Source organism: Diadema antillarum, unplaced genomic scaffold (assembly GCF_040938485.1).
Source record: "Diadema antillarum isolate AM-2024a unplaced genomic scaffold, OU_Dant_1.0 seq00000647_RagTag, whole genome shotgun sequence".
NCBI classification, from domain to species: Eukaryota; Metazoa; Echinodermata; class Echinoidea; order Diadematoida; family Diadematidae; genus Diadema; species Diadema antillarum.
In genome coordinates this window covers 391,415-416,426 of record NW_027271561.1, presented here as the reverse complement: position 1 = coordinate 416,426, position 25,012 = coordinate 391,415, and the positions used below count along the sequence as shown (strand labels likewise).

Here is a 25,012-nt window from a genome sequence, read left to right as displayed (position 1 = left end):
AATTCCATCAGCTTCATATTCAGTTCTACATGCTTAATTAGGATTAATTGGCATGATTGGGGCATATATCCTCACAGATTGTGGTGCATTAAAGTTAATCGAATTGACTGTATCCTTGATAAAGTACAGGAGACAAACATGACAAAGGAGGACGCGCTGTTGGTAAACCTGCTTCTCTTACCATCTGCTATTCTGACACGAATTGCTTTTATAGTAATGCCAGCAGTCAACTCTGGGGCATATGATTATACAAATGAATCAGACTTGCAAAGCAACAACTTATTATGAAAACATTATTTCAATGCATGAAGGTTTCATGACAACGGTTGATAATATATCAGCAGTATAAGTACTTGGGTTTACTTGACTTCAGCGACCTAAATGAAGAGGGTTCAAAACAGTTCCCCTCACAACAATCAAAAATTATTGGTAGAAAAAAATCCCCCCCCCCCCCCCTCGGCAGCAAAAAAAAAGACACAAAAATGGCGCTAAAAATAGCACTCAATATCAAAATCAAGGCATTTTATATGTCGTTTGAGAATAACAATATGAGTTCATTCCTCTCCGCTGTCACAAACATCCATTGTCCATTCGGACTCTTTTCACTCTTGACTTGTGATACGAATCAAACTCTATTTATAAACACCCCACATTATGTCCTCCCGCTTTGTTAAAATTATTTTCCATCACACCCTACCCACGCACTGATTACACAATCCAACAAAAGAGTGTGCTGCAGTTTATTCTTTGATCAGAAAAATGTGCGTGACAGTTTCAAGGTCGTCAAATATGTTTCCCTCCTTTGATTTTTTTTCTTCCTCCTTTCTTTTTATAGTATAGATGAAATGAAGGATATTTATAGATTATGACTGGCCTGGGAGCGAAATTAAGCTAATTGTAAAGACTTATTCATCCGAAGGCTTTGATATAAATGAGCAAATAAGTAAATAACAAAACTTATATATATATATATATATATATATATATATATATATATATATATATATATATATATAAATATATATATATACATATATACATAGATGTGTGTGTGTGTGTGTTTGTGTGTATGTGTGATAAAATGGCAAAGGATGTTCGAGGATGTCAAGTATGCACAAACAGATGGAGTAATACCATTTTTGTTGAGAAATAGACATAAAGGGAAGTGTATGTTAAAAAACATTTTCATATGAAATATAAATGCTCTAGCAAAGATGACAACAGCTAGTAAAGCCAACGGCACATTGTATCGGCAATATGTCACCCATTCCTTGAGGAAGTTCATACGGGCTTTAAGAAAATCAAAGAGCAGTTTGTGTGAGAATGTGTCTTGACACTTCTGCTGTCTTGATCAGGGAGCATCAATAAAACATTAGATTTTTTTTTTTGTTGAGAATCAACACCATGTTTTTCCGTAATTTAGACCATAAAGTTAACCATCGCGCTCATCACACATGACTTGCACAAACATTGCATCACAGATGCTTATCTCATTGAATTTAAAAGCAAACATACCCTGTTGGTACGAATGACCTTTTTCTTCTCATGTGCGAATTGGAACCCAGACTGACTTATAAGATCCATAGAGGGCGCTGTGTGTGCTCGGCGTGTTTTTGTTTTGTTTTGTTTTGGTTTTGTTTTGTTTGTTTGTTGTTGGTTTTTTTTGACGAAGTGACACTAAGGAAAAGATGAAGCGGTAATGAAATTTAAAGAATAAGTGGTTATTCCTAATTTTGTTGTCATTTTCCTCCAAAACGACGACCATAATCATAATACTCTCATGACTTATCAAAAATCAATCTACGAGTAATTCAAATATGAACGTGCCACACTTGTCATTTTTAAGACTTCTATTTCAATCTCCAAAATCATAATGTTATTCTATCCCGTTAAAACTGAAAATATTCTCAGAGTCTTTCATGTGACTTCTTCTTGAAAGGAACGCATCAGGCGACCGTACATGGCGAATTACAGTCAACCTTGCCTAACATGCCTCAGTTGAGTCACACAAATCGAAAATTTTGCTAAGTCGAAGAAAAATTCCATACCTGGATGGTTATCAACATGCAATAATTTATCGTGTAAGTGAAATTTCCCGTACATGCAAAAGTTTTTTTTTTCTGATCATTTTGAACTTGACTATTCAGGGGAAGTATAAACTCTTTGCTACGTGATACGAAAAGTGTCATTTTTTATTTGTAAATCAAATTTACTGTTCTTTCATATTCCTTGTAATTTTTGTCATCTATCTATTTTTTGTTGTACGGTATTGGACAGTATTTTTTAGGTGTCAGATTTGTATTTTGTAAATTTGTTCTGACTTTGTTCAGAATGGGTGTTGATGCAAGCATAATGGTGTGTAAGCAAAGACATGTCCCTGCAGTCGCCCTTAGAATGCATTTTTTATTTATGGTTGATTTGTATGTGTTTTATCGAAAAATGGAAACGCGTCCAACAAACTCTAGACTCTAGAAAGTTCCAGTGATCGAGAGATTCGCTACTGTCGTGCAGACTGTTGGGTGATATATATATATATATATATATAATATATATATATATATATATATATATATATATATATATATAATATATACATATATATATATGAATATATATATATTCATATATATATATATATATATATATATATATATATATATATATATATATTCAGGAGCAGACGTATACTCTTGTGTGTATGTTTTGCTTCAGAAACGGATTTTTAATCTAACATCACATCGCATCCTGGTCGCTGATGAAGAATGCGATGACTAACCTGTTTGGTGTCTTGTTCTAAAACATGCGCTTTCATCGCCAGGATAAAGCGTTTTAATGCCATTTTAGGTTTTAATCTCATATATATATATATATACATATATATATATATATATATATAATATGGTTGAGATTATACGCATTGCTTGCGCGAAAAAATGAAGAAACAAACTGGTAATGCATTTTGGGCCAATAAAGCATGAGTTTATTTGGCTCAAATTTTCAGCGTCCTACCGTCCTTCTTTGTCAAGACTCCTGAAGAAAAAAAAAATGCATTACAAGTTTGTTTCTTCATTTATATATTTATCTATCTATCTATATATATCTATATATATAGATATATATATATACATATGTATATATATATATATAAATATATATAATATGTACATAATATGCATATACATGAAGCAGTTTATGTTTATTTCTCTCTCTCTCTCTCTTTCCCTCTCTCTGTCTGTCTCTGGTAAGCAGTTAAATATTTCAAAAGATGGGTTTCAACAATTTAAAGATGTATTCTATTTATTCATAATATATGCAATTAAACAGTACTGTATCAGAAATAGTATACAATTCTAAAGCTTCAGTGACTTACATAAAATTGCACATTTTACATATACAACGAGATTATGATTACACATACAGGATCAAGTTGAAGAAGTAATTTCTAAACTTCGGCTAGGATTAGGAGCATACTTCTCTCATATATCATCATAGATATCAAAATATCATGATCAGTCGTTATATATCCTTAGATTGTTAGATGTCTTCAACTTTCTAAAACTTCCGTTTGAAACGGCATGTATTACATGGCAAGAGTTAACTAGACCGCTCCTTTTTCCAACATCGAAAGAGATCGTTTATATTATCAATCAAAGAGGAAGAAAATTAGATTTCTACACAATAAAAAAGTAGAGCCAACGCCATCAAAGCAATATCAATCGGATTCTGAAGCATATTGTTGACGTTATTTGCACATAGTAGTCCGACGCGAGCTAGTTGCAAGTGCAACTATTTGAACAAACACAAACGCCTCACATTCACTAAGTGATTGCCGAACATTGATTATAGACCAACAGCAATATTGCTAGGTAAATCACAAAGTACAATCTGAAAGAGCAGGTACACGAGGTATATAATAATTATGTGCACGTTAAAGTGAGAGATCTCAAATGTGAATAATCAACCATAACTTTTTTTAAAGCACATTGAAAATGACATTGGATATCAGTCTCCCTCGAAATGACACGTAAGTTGGTATAAATGAAATTTGGTGAAATAATGAATACACAGACGATCAAAATACAGCAATGCCATCCGTGGGATCAAGTGATCTTCTCCAGGTATAGATCGAGTGCTAACTGATCTAAAGAGATGGTAGAGTTGTAGGTTAGATAAGGTTTCATGTTTCCAACTTAGTTGTGAGATAATGAGAAACCTCCTATGGAGTATGAAAGAGTGTACAGTTCTAAGAGGAATTCAAAGCTGTTTTTTTTAATGAAACTTGGTTTCAAAGTAACTGAGATATCCAGAAACAGTGGTCGTAATAAAAGGAGAGACCCACCTTTTATTAGAACCACTTTGTTTTACTTCTATTTTGATATCTCAGCCAATTCAAAGCCGATTCTCATCAAACAAACTTTGAATACCTCATAGAATAGTATGCTCTTAAATATTTCATACAAATAGTTTCTAATAATCTCGCATAAAGTTAAAGTCTGAATCTCCCATCTCAATCATAAGACAATAACCGTCCCTTTAAAGGGAAGATAAACCCAAAGAGCAATGTGGATTGAGTGAAAGCAGCAAAATTAGTAGAACACATCCGTGAAAGTTTGAGGAAAATCGGACAATTGATGCAAAAGTTATGAATTTTTAAAGTTTTGGTGTTGGAACCGCTGGATGAGGAGACTACTAGAGGATATGACATATGAGTGGACAACAATACAAAGAAAATATAAAGGAAATTCAACAAAAATTCACTTTTCTAGAATTATGAAAGAGCAATGGACCAACCGCTTCCAGAAAGCAGGGGGAATAATTGCTACCCTTAACATATGTAAATATCAAGTTGATGGAATTTGTAATTTTCATGAAAAATGGATTTTTGTAGTATTTTCTTTATATTTTCTTGGTATTGTTGTCCACTCATACGTCATAACATCTAGTAGTCTCCTCATCCAGCGGTTCCAACACCAAAACTTTAAAAATTCATAACTTTTGCATCGATTGTCCGATTTTGTTCAAACTTTCACTGATGTGTTCTACTAATGCTGCTGCTTTCACTCAATCCACATTGCTCTTGGGGTTTATCTTCCCTTTAAATGCCGGTAAAGTGGCGAAGCGGCGCAAATTTCCCCCTTGAAATGTAAAGTTAGATCAGGGAGGTGGAAGAAGGTGCTCTTCCACCTCCCTGGTTAGATGGTACATCGCACAAACAGAATGTATCCCCATCATCTCTCTCCGATTTGAAAAGTTACAGAAGCATCGGCTGTTCATTTCCTGGAGTGTAGGTTGACATCTGTTATAACCATGTCTCTCGATCTGTATGACGACAGTCTTTTTTTTTTGGGGGGGGGGGAGGGGGTATTGTTCTGGACAAAATGCCAAAAATGTTTCATTGGAATTTGGAAAACGTCTGGTTTTTAATCGCCAATTAACATAAGCCTTTGTTGTAATCGAATGTACAGATGAAACGGAATTTCCCCAAAGCCGGATTCCGATTCATCGGATGTCATCTCCCTGTAATTTCATTTGCTTGATTTTTAACACAACCCGACAGGACATCCCATTTCCTCAACCCTGAAATATTTTAGGGTGAAAAAAAAATCCATTGTCGCATCGTGGTCGTTAGAAATGAAAGTAAGAGGTCAAGATGCAATAGATTTCAAGTAAAGTTGAAACAAAAGTGCATAATGACTCGACCCTTTTGCAGTTGCCATGGTTACGGTGCATGCCGATTTGGGAAGATGAATGGTGCATCGTTGGGTAGTGATTGATAAACATTAAAGTAATAATGATACGTAAATACACTGTACGATGTGAAATAACTTATTCACCCTTAAACATGAATAAGTCTATGAATACATGTTGAAATATTGCATGACTGGACGGTATTTTTATTGGTTGAATACATGTGTTCATCCAATTAGCGCAACACAAAACACAAACTACAAGTTGACTGATGGCGACACTTGGAGTTGACCAATCAGGAGAGGAGTTATAGCGGATCTGACCAATCTGGAGAGAGGTTATAGCGGACCTGAATTAGACAACGGGTGTTGCCGATTTGCAACAATGCACTTCGTCACTGATTATGATCGTGAAATCTGTGCTATTCAAAGTGATATAGTATCCTCTGCTCGTATTTCCTCAGTCGACTTCCTTGGTCGTGTAGAGCGGTTCTCTGACGATCTTTTCGTGCAAGTCGATGAAGAGGGGGATGTAGGTGAGGAAATCCAAAAAGTCCACAGTCCCTTTCCCGTTACGATTGAATTTTTCCATGACCTGGCAGATTGGAAGCAAAAGATGGGGAAAAGCACTGTCAAATGTAACTGAAACAAAAGCTGTGTGCAAATGCCTTAACTAAACCATTGCAAAACAATCCCGTTGAATTTTTGTATCGACTTATCAAATTATAACATAATTTGCTCGTTGCCTGGATTATTTTGTCACTTGTATCATGATTGTTCCGTACTTATCACGAAGGCAACACATCACAATATTCATGCAAACATACAGATGCCTAACTATGTAGTGAGAAGTATCACGGAAGGGAGGAAAATATTGGTGGCATAGCAACATGTCACACGCATTTTCTCTGAGAACAAACAAATCACCACCACCAAACCAGACTTAAGTAACAACAAAACTTTATTCCTTCCCTCCGTCGCCTCGAGACCCTTCGTCCCCTGTCTCGATCCATCCTCTTCTCCAACATGGGGCGAACAGGCCACACCCACTTTGCACAAATGCATATTAATGACAGAAGAATTCTAAGCACAGATTAAGTGTGTACGCACTCATTATGTACACACATTACTTACCATTTCCATGTGTTCCTTGCTGAGGCCTCCAGCCTCCAGCTCCACGGCCAGATTCTTGATGGGGACTTCCCCGGGATACCCTCCCTCTTCCTCGTCCTCCAGGAGGTAAAAGAGCGCCTTGGCTCGATCCATCTTCACGTCCAGGGCTTCGAAGTTGAGTTTGTTGATGAGCTTCTTGATGAACGGCCTTCGGAGGGAAAGATTTCAAACAAAACATGTTATACACTATTAGATAGATACAGTATAGATAGGTTGCATTCCTGTAAAATGCTACCAGTAATCTATTCATTAAAGGATTGTGATCTCCTTGGGAGGGGGGGGGGGGGGGGCGCTGTGGCATAGTAAGTGAGACTCCCGACTCCCAGTCGGAGGACGCGAGTTCGAATCACCCAGTGCTTACGTCGTTGAACAAGATGTTTTTAACCACTACGTCCCTCTCGATCCAGGTGTATAAAAATGTAATGGACACCGGGCAATGCTAGGGTATAATTAATAACATGGCTCTCTGGTAGAGCAGTGGCAATACTGAAGAGGTTACCCTGGGTAAATAAGATCTTATTATTATTACTATTATTTCAAGAATGACTATTGCTATCACTGCTCAGGTAAGCAAGATGTAGAATTTACAAGTGGAAATCCAAAGTATTCCTGGATGATGTTCTTTAATAGGACGAACTTTAACGGAGAAAATACTCCTCTCGAAAAATATTTCTGTTGGAAATGTATTGAATATTACATAATTCAAAAACGTACAATTTAACAAACAGTGTGATGGTAATAATGACGTATGCAAATTCAAAGAGAAAATATGTAAAAAAAAGGATATAAAAATGATGATAAAAAGACTTACTCGAGCCTCGAGATCTTCTCGGAAAGAGCAGCAACAATGGTGAAAAGTTTGAAGTCGATTCGATGTCTCTGCGGCAAGTCAAGCACCTGTTGCATAGCGAGAATAAAAGAAAATCGAATGTTACGCAACAATCGGATCACAAAATGCATTTCAGACACGTCATGACACGTGAATTTTGGCCCAATCCGACCAAACTTTGCATACTCCGTCCCCCTCTGTTTTTATCACAGGTGTCTAGAAAATTGGAAAGTGAGAAATCTTCTGTACTTCGATACCGTAAAATTGAGTTATTAAAAAAAAAACGAAAAAAATGTGGAGCTGATGACTGCTACAATGAATGATCAGAGCCTCGAGTTTCATACGGAAAAGAAAAGATAAGTTGGTAGTATGTGCATTTCTTCCCCGATAAGGGTGAAACATTTACCCTTTTATTTGTTTGACCTTACTCTTGTTATTCATGTCAACTTAACCCTTTCTGTGCAAGAGTCTTTGGACAGTATGTATAACTCTATGATAAAGGTGGAAGTTTTAATTTAAATTGGGAGAGAGCGCATGTACTTTTTTTATCATAGAGGGCGTAATCTCTAATTTGACAAGTAATGTTTATCTCTTCTCACCCATACGTGATACTTACGTGGTAGACATACTGGCACTCTTTGTCCGATATGAGGTGGCTGTTGATTTGATGTAATAACCTCTCCACTTTGTCTGTCTCCACTTCGAAGTGCTGATGGGGAACAAAGAGAGCAGTATACAATTGCGTAAGATTCAGTAAGGTCACAGAGGTCGGTAAAAAAAACCCCAACAACATAAAACGCGAAAAAGACAACCCCACTCCCCCAGATTATGATATTAGATTACAACTTGCACTGGCTACGCTTTCTGCAGAAGCTATCTGGCGGGTTAAGTGCATGGATCCCTAACATAAAAAAATAAACAGACAAACAAACGAAGAATGAGCGTAGTATGGAATCAATGATACGCATAGAAAATGAACAATTTACTCATGTCAGAACTAATGTCCCAATTAGTACATTCCACTTATTAAGGCACATGGTAATCTTTCTCCTACATTTATCCCAAAAAGGCACGCTTGGAAGAATGAAAGATGGATTTTCGGGGTTTACATCGTGTGTATAAGGAGTCCTTGAAAGGATTGTTGTTTGGCGAAAGAAAATCCTACATAAAGATGAGAGTGTAGGAGAGAAGCGACATAGGAAGAGTGTAAAGAAGGCAGATACTGAGAGTCACCAAAACATCGAAGGGAAGCGGTGAGCTGGAAGTTGAGGTTGCACTATAATGGAAACTGGATAATAGGAGACAGGGACCATGGTGGGGACAGTTGTCAGGAAGAATAGAGCGAGAATCATGCGAAAGGTTCCAAAGTCGGTGGGAGGAGAAAGATGGACAAGAGAGGATGGAGGAGACGGGGAATGATGTGATGCAAACTTTCAAGAAGAGAGAGAGAAAAAAAAGCATAATTCCAACGATTCTAATCCGTTTCCTCCCAAAGATTGTACAGTATCCTCCAAAAGATTCTAATCTGTATCCTCCCCAAGTTTTTCATCCGTATCCTCTCAAAGATTCTAATCCGTATCCTCCCAAAGATTCCAATTCGTATTCTCCCACAGATTCCAGTCTGTATCCTCACCTCCTCCTGGTTCATCATGTTGTAGAGAGGACTCTGTTTCCGCCTGAACTCTGGTTTGGAAGCGTCTCGCGATGACGAGACGTTCTCCTTCAACCGATCCTGCAGGTCCTCCAGCAGTTTGGTCTCTCCTGGAAAAAGGGAGGGAATTCGGAGAGGACTTTAAAGCAGACGGTCCCGGAGTTAAAGGGATAATATAGTTTTGGTTGAGATGGGGCTTCAGCTTTTTTTTGCGAGATGATTAGAAATTACTTATATAAAATACTAAAGAGCATACAATTCTTAGAGGAAATAAAAGTTTATTTAATGAAAATCGCTTTTGAAATGACAGCGATATCCCAAAACAGAGTGTTCCTAATAACTGGTGGGTCCCACGTTTTATTAGGACCACTTTGTTTTACTTTGTTTTTGGATGTCGCAGCCATTTAACTGCAAAACCGAATTTCATCAAATAAACTTTTAGAATTAATTCCTTTTAGAATTAATTCTTTTTTAATTAATTTTCAGATGCGTAGTTTATAATATCTCGCAAAAAGTTTACATCTGAATCTCTTACTGAATGTTCCTACAACATGTCATTGCTGACTTTAAAGGGGAGGCTCACTGACTGCAAATAGGGGGAACATTGTCGTCTGCAAAGAGACAGGAAGCTGTGACGTATACGAACCTTGAAGCTCTTTGACATATTTAGCCGCCGCCTCCAGTCGCTCCTCTGTGATTTGCTTCTCTACCGACAGTCTGCATACACTGGCATCGCTCTCCGCCTGCCAGAGAAAATAATACACACGTAATATTTATGAAATCGTGCTGGGGGAAAAGACTAACAATAAGGCAAAGACTTCCAGGCAATTTTTGTAAAGAGTTCGTTTGCGGACATTCAACTTTTCGTCGTCACAAGGCGTCGATAGTTAATGCTCTTCACGTGTTTTCTTTACAATCCTGAAGAGCTATGTCTTTCTCTATGAGCATGAAATTTGTAAATTTGTGTGTGCGTGTGGATCACAAAGCTAAGTTTATTTCCTTTCATTTGAGAGTGTAATAAAAATGTGTGAGAGGTTTGAGTCATGATTCAATGTTTACCCCCTGTGGTGTACAAGCTAGTCCGGTACTGTGATATTTAATATGGTTGTAATGGATCGAAATCCACTGAAGTTGGCTAGTTCGTGTGTTTCTTTGAGGCAAAATCATTGTAAGGGAAACCACAAGCCTCCAACGCCCTCTTCTAACCAACAGTCATATCCATCAATTTGATGGAAGTCCGCCATCTTGCAACCGCGTTTCTAGGAAGATAGTCAACTGACTATTTCAGATGAGGGCACCCGGCTATGCTAGCGTATTACTGATGGCACAGCCTTCTGGGTAAATAGCATTACCAGTAAATACTGCAGACGCATGCGTAGATAATGCCGTTATAATTTATTAGTCTCATCTTCATTTTCTATGTTTGTTTGACTAACTCAATCCGTCAATGCGTACCATGGCGTACTGTTTGTTACTCATCCGACTCAACACCCACTCGTCCGTGCCGGACTTCAGGATCGGGAAAGAGAGCTTGGTTGCCGGCTGGGGCAACGCCGCCCCGGCGGTGGTCGAAGGCGTGGGCGAGCTTTCTCCCGACGTCGTCGCTTCTTGGTTGATGACGACGGTCTTGTTACTTGAGTGTTTCGAGTCTGCTGATGGTAAAAAGAATAAAGAACACTAATGATATGCAATGAAATACAGAGGTTCATTTACTGTTGTCTGTTCCCACAACGAGTGCGCAAACAGAGCCACGTAAAAATCAAGCTTAAATTAATCAAAATTTTCCAAATTCATAATTTCTATACGAATAGACCTTTAACCAAAATTGAGGCCTTTCGCACATATCAACATGAGAAAGAGTATTAAAAATGGTGCCTCAAGATCGACTACTCAAGTCTTAAACTCCAGTGTTTTTGGTTTTTCTATTAATGTTACTTTTTCTGCTATGTGATAAACAGCGGTGAAACTGAATAGTTGAGATAATCATAACTGCCTACACTGTAAAAACATCGGTGTTAGATTTAAACCATGGATGTTAAATCTAACACCGATCAAACTTCAATAGAGGACCACACCCACAGGTGTAGAAAATATATTGTGACGGTGTTAAAAAGTGTTCACCTGGCCTTTCTTCGTGGTGTTAATTTGACACTGTGGCTGGTGATATTTTTGACACTGCGCTAGAGTTAATTCATTAATGACACCGCATGGTGTTGATTTGATATTGGTGGTGTTAATTTCAATGGTATAACACCCGTCCAGCTTGAATAGGAGACCACACCAACTGGTGTTACTGTGGTGTAAATGTATTTACACATTTTTTCAAAAATCAAGTACTTTATCGGAAAATTCTTCATTGCCTTGTTGAAGTTCAGAATTGACAAGAAATTCAGTAACTAAGAAACTATTAAAAAAAAACAATTTTATATTTTGAAATGACACCCGGAGGTGTTAATCTAACACCATGAATGAGCACCGGAAATTTAAGACCAGCTCGGTGTTTCATATTTAACACCGGACTTTTTGCAGTGTAGTAAAGAAAGCATAAAGAAATGTACTTTCAATCATCATTATATTAATTTTTAATGTTTATATATTTATACTTCTATTAGTATATTTGTCCTTTCTTTTGATAGATGGTAATATGCTTCAAGTCACCTTTGTCCTTCTTCTTCTTGGATTTCTTTCCCTTCTTGCTTTTCTTCGCCTCGGCGTCAGCTGCTACGGGGTCCCAGTCGACTCGGAAGATCTCTAGAAACTCGTTTTTGGCGATGTTCGCGATAGCCTTGTTTCGAGACGCTATAGAATAAAAAGCGCGAAGGTCAGTGGTCAATATACAATAATGATGTTTAGTAACTCATTTCCTCCGAGAGTATTCTTTTCATTTGTGTACAGATATAAGCAAAGCGTATATGGCTATATCGGGTCTATTTTGCTTTCTTCACCAAACGTGTGAGTTACATTTCATTTGACCTGGGTCCTTACATAACCAAACACATCTTGATTTCTATAACGAAATAATTCGGTCATCGGATATATAAATCACGGTAATACATACAAACTAGACTGAACATTTTGATTTGAATAACCAAGAAATAAAGTACTTTACATTCTAGCAGTAACGCATATTCTTATATTTTCTGCAAAGAAAATAACTATAAAATTTCTCCCCTCATGGTTACATAGGATTTTACCGATTCGGCAACTGACTGCATTTTGCAAGGAATGAAGGTCAAAAATAAACTTTCATTTGACCACGATTTGAGCATCATCCACATTTCTCTGGACCTGTAATTTGTAAACAAGCTTGTGGGCATAATTATATCTAATACTTCTTTGACAACGATCCAGCAAAGATCATCGTACACCGTTCAGCTATTTCAATAGTGCTCTGCTCGTGCTCCGAATGATGAACCGTATAACATTTTTGGAGTTGTGTCCACTATACTAATGTTATTATCCGATTATCTAGATAGAGCATTATGGTTAAAAAAAGGACTCAATGAAGTACCAAATGTAACAGACATTTTTTTTTTGGGGGGGGGAGGGGGGTATATGAGTCTTGCCTTTTCTTTTGTAAGTTTGTTCTCCTCCTCTTTTTCTTTTCCTTGCTCTGCTTTTCTCTACCTATCTCTGACTGTTATTGACTCTTACTGTATCAATTCGGTACATGATTTTCATTATTTTTCTTATGTTTTGTATATACATTGTATTATTTTTGTATTGTATTGTAAATTCGGGACTCTGTGGAAGAACAGACATATTTTGAAAATATGACTGAACAGGCAATCCCCCGTTTCCTCTGTACGTATATGTAATGTATATGCAACTTATAATATGTGAATTTTTATATGAAGACGGAAATAAAAACAAACAAACTAAAGCGACTCTCACCTTCAAGATGTTTGATCTTTTCTCCCAGAGTTGCTACTTTCTGAGTTTGTCTACTCAGCATGAACCGTGATTTGTCCAGTCGCTGCTCCACGTCAAACTACAGAGAGTTTTGAAAAAAAAAGTAAAATAAAAATGTAACTCAGATGGATTTTATCTTTATCGTCGCATCGAATAAACACAACGAGCAGTTTGTTCTTATTCTACAATCACTTGTTACACTCTTGACTCTCAACTGCTGCAGAGCAGTGAAAAATGATATCGATTCTCAAGGTTAAGAAATGTATTTTGATTTCAAGAAAGGGGAAATTGCTTATACTAAACATGCTGAATCATGTTAGGAAAGCAAAACACTTTGAAATCATGCTTTCGCACTTTGAATGGAAACAATACAGAGTAAAACACACTTCAAGTAATAATAGAATGGAGTCACCACTGAAATTCAGCTCTGCAAAGACTAACAGTTGCTCTCGGCTCTGCTTGTGAAGTGACGACGATTTAGCTGAGGTAATTTCGAAATCGAACAAAGTATCTTGTGGAAAGGCGAACGCACAGGACGGGATTCGAACCTGGAATCTTCTCCGTAAAATCCAGAGACTTAACAACAACACCGCGATGGTCCCGACCAAACGGGGTAAGATTTAAGAACGGTAAAAACTTGTCAAAAAAAAACTTTTAAAACACACAAACACCCGCACAAATCAAAACACGTACCACATCTTGTATGGCGTAAGACGCTATCTTAGCTCTGAGGAACTTCTCCGGCGGCCCGTTTCCGTCAAGTCCGCTATCAGAATCATTCCCTACACCCTCATCATCGGCGGCTTCATTTCCGTCGACGATCTTCTCCGGACTGATGTAGTCGTCTTCGTTGACCTCGATCGGATTGCTGCCGAAAGTGGTTCGGAACTCTTCGAAATCGGCCTTGACGTCGCCGGTGATGCTGGCTGACCGGCCGACCGTACTGCCGTAGCCGGATGATTGTTCCGTGCCCACGGATTCCGCGTCCGAGTTGTCGTCCCCTGCCGCGGGGTTCGCCCGCGGAGCAAACCAGTGCCTGATCGGCCGATCCGTCACTCTGAATCCCTGGCTTCGCAGATGGTTGTTGAAGACACGCTGGTAGTGCGGAATACGCTCCTTACTGTTAAGATTAGAATATCAATTAAAATATTATGCCGTCTAGCATTCACGTAATGCTGTATACATTTATAAATTTCATGTAATGGAATTAGTTATGAATGCCCGTATGCTACTCGTACTTTCTTCCTTTCTAACTCCACATACATACTGACATACACGTCCAAATCATGCATACAGACAAATATTAAGGGGGGAAATGTGCTCTTCTTACTCACAATTACAAAGTTGTAAAACAGCTGAGTTCATATTTCTGTGGTTCTAGCTTTAGAAACAGAAGATTCTGCTTTTATAAAGCCTGTGTACTCTCTAAAAAAAAAATCGAGTGAAAATATTCACTCTTAAAAGAGTGAATACAAAAAAGAGTGAATTTAGAGTGAAATTGGAGTGAATTTTGAGTGAAATGTTAATTTTCACTCGTTTTAGAGTGACCTCAGGGATCACTCCAAAATCTTCGAGTGATCCCTGAGGTCACTCCAAAATGAGTGAAAATGAACATTTTCACTCAATATTCACTCCAATTTCACTCTAAATTCACTCTTTTTTGTATTCACTCTTTTAAGAGTGAATATTTTCACTCGATTTTTTTTAGAGAGATAGTTTGCTTAGCTCCTAGCACGTTTGTTTTGCTCATTTTGTTGATGTATTAATGTTAAAATTGTAAATAGTTTTGTCGAAAGTCCTTCTGTTCAAAACATTCACAATTCTGTCCCCAAGAAAAATAAAGAAAGAGAGAAGAAAAGGGAAAATAGTTTCTCTTGCGGTCGGTGACGTAAGCCTAAAATTATACTTACAAGACGATGCAGTACTTGGCGAGGTAGTCGAGCGGGTCCCTGACGGCCGGATCTGGACTCTCCGGGGGTTCGCTGGGTTCAGTTTTCCTCCATTTTCGCTTCTTCGGCCTTACAAGTAGAAGAGGGCAGGACAGAAAGAAAAGAAGAAAATAATTTAGCGATACTCACTCACAGCAACATAATAAGTACGTTATGACTTTTTTCTTTCTTTTTAAACAACAACCTCATATCATACTTTAGAATACCGTCTCATTCTGTACTGAATCAGGCAAGGAACTTTGTGATGAGTGACCCATAAAAGCAAGGAAGATAAAACAAGGAAGAACGTCTGTTGCAATGCTGAAGCGGTATCTTTCTTCTCTCTATGAAGCGTAATTATATCAAAATCAATCAGCTTGAATACAGCTATGCCTTAGACTATGTGTGGAGGCCTCAACTAAAGAATATCCCAGTGATTATGATAATCCTGACGATGATGACGATGTTGAAGATGATAATGATGACAGTAGCAATAATAGCATAGTAATAATAACGATAAAAATATCAGTAACAATAAATGATTATAGTATTGAGATTAAACTGATGATAATGACCATCACTGTAGTCATTGTCATAATGAAGATAATAATTACATGCGAAGAAAACAAAGAAAAGAGTATAAAGACGAAGGAACTGAGAAAGAAATAAATGAATGCATTTTCCCCTGTCAAACAGCGCTTGACACCAAGCTACATCATGTCATATAGCCAAGTAACGCAATGATTATATTCAAATCCACATCCCTATTCAATTCGGCATCAGTATACAGACCCCCCCCCCCCCCCCCCCCCTCCCATGATGCTCGTTATTGTACAGGGGAACCGTGGGATACAATAGCTCGTTATTATTGTGAAGGAAAGTACACATGAACCGTCGCCCGTTTACCATAGAGACCATCTCCAGGGAAGAAACCAGGCACATGATTGTTATTGCTCCGATTTGTCACGTGATCATTCCTTTGGAGATTCCCCAAACAGATTAATCGATCACAGCACATTGGCACATTATGTATACTCTGACACACATTGTTGCCACACAGCACTCAGCAAACACCATTTGTTCGATCGCGCTGTTGATTGAACATAAAACCATCGCACGCAGCTTGAGTTGATACTTTTTGTTGTTCTTTATTTGAACGGGATCGTAAATGCATTTCGCAACCTTGGAAAGAGTCAGAGGGATATTAAAAGAATTCCCCGCACCTGTTGAAATTGACCTTGATATGCAAACACAAAATGTAGCAATTTGTCGTAGATGGGGAAAGCCGAGGGATTTAGCCGTGCACAAGTCAAAAACCAGTTAAAAACAGCACTGTTCCTCTATATTCTGACTGTCTTTGCTCCAAACCTGCCACATAAGATTGTAATAAATCTTATGATTATGTCGGAATACTTTACAACTACACTTACTGATCATTTCGGTGTGATTACGTTTTCACGTGGGAGAACGCACATTTCGGTTTTACCTCGTTTTCTAGTGTTTCAGAAAGTTAAAAATAAAAAGATATGTATTTTGATAGTAACTGTTCATAGGTCCGCAATTGTTTGTGATTTTCAAGCATCTCTTGATAAGTGAATATGATAACCGGTCATTATATTGGAATATTGGAACATTTTCGAATATAAAAGATTTCTCTTTCAAGATGAAATGCCTTTGTTAAATTACAGGAAGATTTAATGAATGTGGCAGGTTTCATCTCATCTTTCCCCGATAGAATAGAAATGTGAGAGAAAAAAAAAACAATTTTAATCTAGTGTTGCCATTTTCATGGTTACAAAATGATAAATTTCTGATACGAAATTTCTCAAGGAATTGACGATATTAAACCATTGCATTTTGATCACTTGTTCGTTGAATCAATAAGGATATCATATGAACAAAGTAAATGTGATGAAGAAAATGGGCGAGATGTGTATGTGACAGTAAGATTTCGTGACACGCAATAGCTCATATTCCACTAACAAAAATGCATGCGCACGCAAAAAGCCTACTAATTAATAAGAAACACCGACTGAAATGAAGACCATTTTGAGTCCCAGCCTTAGTGTATAAGTATACGCTCGGGTTCCATGCACTCTTCTAAAACTCAGCTACTATTATCCTCGCATGATGTGACGTCATAAAAGACCCTGCTTCTCACTTGGAAATGTGTGCGTGACTTATCGGGTGCCATACACAATGAACATGATAATTATATTTATTGTACACTGCAGGATGCCCTGCGTGTGGTAAAGTCATCCATGCGCCAACACACGAGCAAATAGTGCACAGTACCAAGAGTGATTAGATTAACCCATGCAGATAATGGGTTTGACATTACCTATAGAACGAAGGCATTGCGAAATTGAAAAAAAAATAAGTAAAAAGTTGAAGAAACAACTAGTAACCGACAAGAATTTATCCGAAGGAGCCTACTTTATTACAACTTTACCATAAATTCTTAATCTTATTATGTAATATCTATATCGAATCAATTCGATTTACCCCATAAAAAGTTAAAGCGAAAATCATACAAGTGGCTGCAAAGTCCCCAAAATAGAATGGCAAAAATAGATACTGTTGGACTGTTGTTTGGTAGGGGGCGTAACGCACACTAGGCAATGCATATTGATTTTTAACTGTCGAAAGTTTAATCGCTCTCGCTCCTCCGCCACAAACACATACTGAAAAAAAAACCAGGCCCACACATACACAAACACACTCACACCAAACTCCAAGCAATACTACACTCGTTCAAATACCCAATTGATAGCAGACTACAAGAAAGTGTTGTTGTATCTGTTATTCGTGAATTCTATCACAATTTCATGCACGCATTTGCCTTTCCCCAAGAAATTATGATAATTATAGTGTTTCGTTGTGCAAAAACTTAGCAGTCCACAATTCATCTACGGACATGGACAGTGATTAAACTTTTTCAAAGTGCTTGTGTTTCTTGTAATTATGCCTTGTTGTTCTGAATCAACGTTTTAAACTTTTTAAGGGGCATTGAAAAGGTACAGTGTGCGAGCTTTAATGCTGTGTAGGAATATGTCTTCTGCTATGTATAAGGTTCCTTATACACCACAATCAGATGAAAAGCCAGAACATGTGAAAGTGTAAAGGAGAATGTGTGGGAAGCCACTGAAAAAAACAACAACAACAAGCAATTTGCTTCAGTCCCAAAACCGTGAGAGAAAATTGCATGTAGATTGAATGAGATGCAGACACGCTCAAAAGAAAATACTCCAGAAAAAAGGGGAAAAACAATCTATGAATTTGTTGGCATCGCAGTATACCTGTCCAAATATTCGGAAATATAGTTTGCGTCATGGAACCAGGCATGCTTCTTAGTTTTGTGCTTTATTCAATCGTGGTTTGTGGGATTATCAAAATTTATAATTCAAACCAACAACGACATCCCATTTTTATTGGTACTTCATGTCGTTTGAACGAAGCGGAATGACATGAGAATTCACTGTTATGTGTGTTTAAGTAGAACGTCAGTTTCTTACTGGACGTCTGTTTGTAAGATTTACGTGTACTTATGCCAACAGGTTCTGGACCAAAAGAGCGAATGTGGGATTCCGAATATCTTTGACGAGTTTACTGCCCTGCCGAAGTCAAATTGCAGGAGGATTCACTAAGTTAAGCGTAAGTTCCTTTTTCCCTCTCTCTCCCCCTTTCTCTGTCTCGTGAAATATAAAATCACAGGATAAATTGACACATTGCACGTGTGCAAAACCAACCAAAAAACTTCAACATGCTGTTTATACTCAGTGATAATGCTTGATAGTTTTGTCACCTTAGCGCCTTTTGGAGAAGCATTTCAAGTCTTGAGTGAAGAAACAGTGAATAATTCAAAGTAAAAGCGTTAAGATCAAAGGAACAACGCTGTCAAGCAAAAGACCTACTTCAACAAAACGAACGAACGTTTTTATATAATATGCATTGAGAGAGCATTTTGGTGGATTCTAAAGCCCTCATGAGGATGCGCAATAACTTATAGGCGATAAATAGCCCCTTAAGTTATAGAGTCATGAGAGTTGAACAATATTGTTCAACACAAACATTATTACACAGGCGCCCGTTTCACTGATACTCATAACATTGCTTACCAATGCCACATCACAAAGTAAAAAAGGAATATTCTTTGTGGCGTCACAGAGGGTTCGTTATCATCATTATCATTCTTCTTCTTCTTATTATTATTATTATTACTACTACTACTATTATTATAACTATTATTATTATCATCATTATTATCACTACGATTATTGTTATCATTATTATTATGGACATTATTTGATTTGGTGTTGTTATTGCAAGAGAAGCTGCTCAATATATATGTGACAACATTTAACCTTATACATTCAATGCGACCATAATGTGACTTTATCTAAGTAAAATAAAGATATATACAAGTATAATGTGACTTTATCTAAGTAAAATAAAGATATATACAAGTATAATGTTGTGTTTGTGTTTGTGTGTGTGTGTGGTGGGATGAGTTACTTCTTAACAAAATGCAATGCGTGATTTGTTACTGTTTCTGCCTTTACATCATATACCTGCCACTGCACCATACAAAATCATGGTGAAGCTATTCTATTCTATTCCAATAATTCTTTGAAATACTCTAATAATTAACATTTCCAAGGTAACGTCAACATGACGGTTTTTCTATTTCCTTTCTGATGTCGATGCTTTGAGAGGATAAGTAAATCAAGCGAAATGGCCAGATTTATCAAAGTTTTGAAGGAAAAAACGCACACAAGAAAAACAGGTTAGATACAAGTTACCGTTATACCATAGAAGTCATGAATACAGCTGAAGAAACACAATTTTGTCCATCCGTTATAGCAATGCGTCTCACAGAATTTGGAGAGAGGACTGTATTCGAGACAAATATTTCTCTATCTTAGGAAAAGGATGATTTTAGTTACCAGATATCCCAAACCCTTGATATGAAGAAAATGAAAGAAAAATGATTTTATAAAAAGACTCCCAAAAGATCCCAAGATAGAAAAAAAAAGAGCTTTGACTGTTAGAGACTGTTAGAGAAGTTATTATCAATATACACGAAAAATTATTTAATCCACCAAAGTACTGGTATACATATTCAGCGCATTAGCTATTAATGAATACCTTATCCAATGTCTCAAACTGTAAGTTTTATCCTACAATTGACGTGATTGAGTGGAAGTCTTGTTTCAACTTGCAAATTACCATAATCAGTTAATTACGATGACTGATATTCAATCGAATAGCGAATTTCGACGGCCTTACTTGTACTCGGGTCTCCTTCGCCAGATGATTGGCTCGGGGCGTGGGAGCGGGAGCGGAAGCTTCTCCGGTTCGGGACTCGGCTCCTTCGCAGGCTGCGGGTTCTTAGCGGGAACGGAGATGTCGGGAAGAGCGGGAACCTGCGGCTCCACCAGGGGGAACGTCTCGGGAAAAGCCGGCATGGGCATGTCCGGCATGGGAGCGCGTGGAGGCATGACGAACGGCGCCTGTTTCGGCGGCTGGAGAAAAGAACGAGATAGGAAAGGGGGCAGAGAACGATTTTGATGTCTTTTCGTAATTTGGGTGATGTTATAACATCGTCTTTCAAACTTGTTAACAACTTAAAAATGCCATCAAGCCATTCTATCATCTCGCCATATGATCCTAATCGGTCTTCCATGCCTTCCTAGTCGGTTGCCATAGTGATTGCACATCATCCAGGGGCGCATACTATACACAACGACTATAGTACTGGCACTGGTATACCTGATCTGTCATTCTTTTCTTTCTCAATCTTCATCCTCCGTCCATATGTCGATACTCTAATATTTTCCATCATCATTGTCGTTGCCATGATGCTATGAGAGACTCTGTTTAATTTCATTCTATTTCATCTACTTCATTAAAAAAAGATAATTACTGTAAACATTTAACATATATGGTTTTAAGAAATCAGTGCAGCTCTGCATTTATTTCATGAATTGCTTACCTCTTTCTAAGAATTGTTTATTTTTTCCGCATATTGCAAGCATATTCCTCTATAGTTGTCAAGAGGCAGCTTGCTGTGTAACCCTCTCTCGAAGTTGACTTATTCAGTGTTGGGCAGAGATTGTTCAAGCAAAAATGCTCGATCGAAAAGGTTCGAAGTAATCCCCAAACTATTATGCAACTGACACATGAGTTTGAATCCACGTGTTCGACAGACTGGAGTGCTTAGCTCCTTATGGCAAAATCCTCCGAGCTGCATTTTGGAGGCTTCGCGGCTCAAAATAGCCGCAAGCTTTAAAGTTTGGAGTTTTTGGACTTAAGCTCGGGATTACTGTAGAATGGAAAGGTAGTTGGTAATAAATGGTACGAACATCTTGTAAAGATAATGATTATAACCGTCAATACTTTTTTGACTAATTCATTTTCATCTGGCGCTCTGAATTCCCTTCGTTTTCATCATATGTTAGTTTTTTTGGTTTGTGTTTTCTTAAAGTCATTCATGTTCTTTCCCAAATCCTTTCTGTTATCCCCCTCTCGCTTTGTTCCCTCTATCTTGCATTTATCATTTGATCTCTTGGCATTCTCTGAAAACTCTTTTATCTAGACTCAATTTTCCTTTTTCTCCCACCATAAACTCGTTTACCCAAACTATATCTTCCTCAAATAAGGACGTAAACATGGCGATGTAACTTGTAGCAAGTTGTATATCAGATTGATAAGAGGGGAAATTGTTTAACTTACCCGTTTTGGCATGGGCTTCGCCTTGCCCAGCGGTTTGGGTTCTTTCTTCTCGTACTTCGGCAGCTTCGGTTCCTTGGGCGGTTTCTTGACCGGTTTTGGCTCCTCCTTGCTCGCCTCCACTTTGGTCTCTGCGGGGAGAGATGGACCAAACTTAAATGGGTGCCTGTGCTGGCTTACGTCAATCCTGAACGTGGGGCTGTCGGCCAATTTGGGCTGCCTAGCTTCCATTTTGGGTGGCCGGAAGTTCACAGAGTCGCATATACAGTTAAACCCGTCTTTCGCGTTACGGCGCTCGAAGAAAAATGAATGCCGAAGCACCCACTGATGGCAGTAGCACTGATTTTTGTGCGGATGTCTTCGCTTCTACGAACAATTTCCCCTGAGTGTTCCTTCAAAATTCATTTTAACTTTGAATATTCAGCTCTCAAAACACGAAAACGATGTGCAACATCGTCACCAGTTCACAGTCTAACAGTACAAAGAGCAATGCTTTCTACACGAGCGATTTAAACTACCGAAGAGTGCAGCGCGTTGACAGCACTAATCCGGATCAAAGTCTATGTCTGGAAGACCTTGAAGTTTCTTCGCCACACGAGGGCTTATTCCGTGTGTATCTACGCACGCATTATTTGCCAATTGCAAAAACAACAATAACATAACGACAGACAGACTCAAAGGAAGACTAGTAACATCGGGTCGGCGCGGAACTATTGGTAAAGATATAAAGTTGCTGCAGTCGCCTAAAGTCGGATATTGACAAGCATACACTCATCGCTCTTTGATCGCCGTTATAATTATGACTCCATTATAGACCATTTACAGGACGAGCCTATCTGGATACCGATGATCCCATCTGCGATATCGGCGACCCTATCGATACCGACGATCATATCTAAGATACCAGCGATCCTAAGATACCGACGATCCTATCTGAGATATCGATGATCCTATCTAAGATACTGGCTATCCTATCGATACCGACGATCCTAAACCCCTGTGTCCTTCGATCCTATCAACAAGATACCAACAATATCATATAAAGATCTTTAACTCCTCCCCTGTTCACAAGATTGCCCCCATGTTGGTAGAGAAGCTAAATACAAGTCGTGTCGGACCATTGAAGGTCTCCTTAATGAGGTCCCGCGAAATATTCTTTTTTTTTTTTTAACTCTTTCAGACGAGCACAATGTCCATATCCGTATCCACGTTTTTTTTTTGTTTTTTTTTACATTTGATTTGATATTTGTCAATCCAATATCACGTAGGCTAGCACATTAAATCTATGAGCCGTGATAAGGTGCGACAGATCAACAGGGTGCCAAATATAGACACACAATGCCTCGTGACCCCCTCATCGAGAATGAAAGAAAAATACTTTAGGCCATAAAAGTTTAATGCGTGCAGCGCAGATGTTTGGTTTAAGGTTTCTTAATTTTTTCGTCAAACTTCCGGATCTATTCAATGAATAAATGTTCAGTTGAATAGATGTAAATGATGTATACGCTTTGGAACGAACGCAATCAAGTTATGCTCCAAAGAATACTAAATTTTAATAGGTCTGGAGAGAAAAAAATGAATAAAAACAGTGCATACCCTGAGGATTTACGGTCGAGCGAACACCTGCGAGCATGAACGACGATGAATAGCAGTGAACAGGCTACGTCATTTGGAACACAAACGGGGATTTTTGGGGGGAGCCGATATGCACTATATGGGGTAGGGTATAGGGTTTAGTCAAGGAGGTACTAGTACCTCCTTGGTTTAGTGAACTCATTTTGGGGGCTGCTTATTGTTCACACGGAGCAATACCAACGTTATATGCCCCAAAAAAGGTTCGTCAAGGAGTATAATTACGACAGGTTCGATTGAAGTGCAGGCAGTTATGGAGCCCAAAAGGTTACAAAAGAGTTTGCCTCAAAGACGCACCTCGTTTCCCGCGTCCTTGGTCTCAATACAATTGTTTTTTTAGATTTTTTTGTTTGGTTGTCACGAAAATTCCCAAAACTGTACCAGACTGGACGTTATGGCATCAACTCCCCCTCCCCCCACAAAAAAAAACCAAACAAACAGAAAACAAGAACAAAACAGCAGCGGTATTGGTTACAGGAACAATCTGGGATAAAAGTATGTCTTTTTCACAATAAATCCATACATGCAAAACAACTTCCACCCTACCCCACAAAAAAAGAATGGACATGCAAAACAGTAACTTTGAGCTACGATTATTTTTTTTTGCATGGTGAATGTCTAGTAGGTGGAATATTTAAATTATAACTGGAATTTGCTTCAAAATGCTTGTCTGGGTATATAAGGTGTCAATCAACTTATTTGCAGACTTCGGGGGATATCAATTTCAACTTGTAGATGATGCTACAAAGTCAGACCAAAAGGGGGCTCGTTATGTGTTGTTGTTGTTGTTGTTGTTGTTGTTGTTGTTGTTGTTGTTGTTGTTGTTGTTGTTATTATTATTATTATTATCATTATTATTGTTATCGTTGTTGTTGTTGTTGTCGTTGATGATGTTGTTGTTGTTTTTAAGAGCTCTTTACACTGGCAAAAATCGAACCAAAAATGTCACCTTCGACTGGGGGCGGAGATGGTGGTTTCTCTTGAACTGCTTCCGGTTCGTGACCTGGCGTGACCTCCGTTACCGATGGGTCGAGAACGGCCTCTGGTATCTGTGGCGGTGTTGGATCAACAGCAGGAGGCGCTGGCTCCGTTTCTATGATAGGAAGTGGCAGAGTTTAGTAAAAAACTTGCTAAAGATGGCGGTCTTTATAGGAAGCTTCTTCTCCCCCCCCCCTTTTTTTTTGGGGGGGGGGGAGGGGTTGACTAAAAAGCAAAAGTTATTGAAGTTTGCGTAAGCATACGTAGGTATAATCACTGTTTCATCGGTAATAGCAACGATTATGTTCTGAAAGGTGTTAACATCTCAAGTTTGATTTATCTCATATTGCAAACATGTCGTCATTTTGTAAGTTTTACGATTATTCCAACGGTGACACCATCTCCATGACAAAGTATGAGTTTGCTCACCTGGTGCCTTGTAAGGAATGCGAGGAATGTCCACGAATTCCTTCGATGACGATTTATCTGC

General features: G+C 38.2%; 1 protein-coding gene across 1 annotated transcript in view; it reads right to left on the bottom strand.

Moving 5' to 3' along the window:
- Nucleotides 1-5,850: 5,850 nt before the first annotated feature.
- The window catches only part of LOC139736436 (uncharacterized), a 34,272-nt gene continuing 15,110 nt past the window's right edge, over nt 5,851-25,012 (bottom strand). Inside the window, exons 13-27 of the mRNA XM_071647185.1 lie at nt 24,952-25,008; nt 24,494-24,637; nt 21,916-22,043; nt 20,470-20,705; nt 15,163-15,270; nt 13,946-14,372; nt 13,235-13,331; nt 11,999-12,139; nt 10,796-10,989; nt 9,987-10,083; nt 9,323-9,450; nt 8,306-8,398; nt 7,672-7,757; nt 6,822-7,008; nt 5,851-6,282 (exon numbers count right to left, since the gene is read on the bottom strand). Of these exons, the coding sequence (XP_071503286.1) occupies nt 6,148-6,282; nt 6,822-7,008; nt 7,672-7,757; nt 8,306-8,398; nt 9,323-9,450; nt 9,987-10,083; nt 10,796-10,989; nt 11,999-12,139; nt 13,235-13,331; nt 13,946-14,372; nt 15,163-15,270; nt 20,470-20,705; nt 21,916-22,043; nt 24,494-24,637; nt 24,952-25,008 (2,258 nt within the window). The 3' untranslated portion in view covers nt 5,851-6,147. The remainder of the gene's footprint in view (nt 6,283-6,821; nt 7,009-7,671; nt 7,758-8,305; nt 8,399-9,322; nt 9,451-9,986; nt 10,084-10,795; nt 10,990-11,998; nt 12,140-13,234; nt 13,332-13,945; nt 14,373-15,162; nt 15,271-20,469; nt 20,706-21,915; nt 22,044-24,493; nt 24,638-24,951; nt 25,009-25,012) is intronic.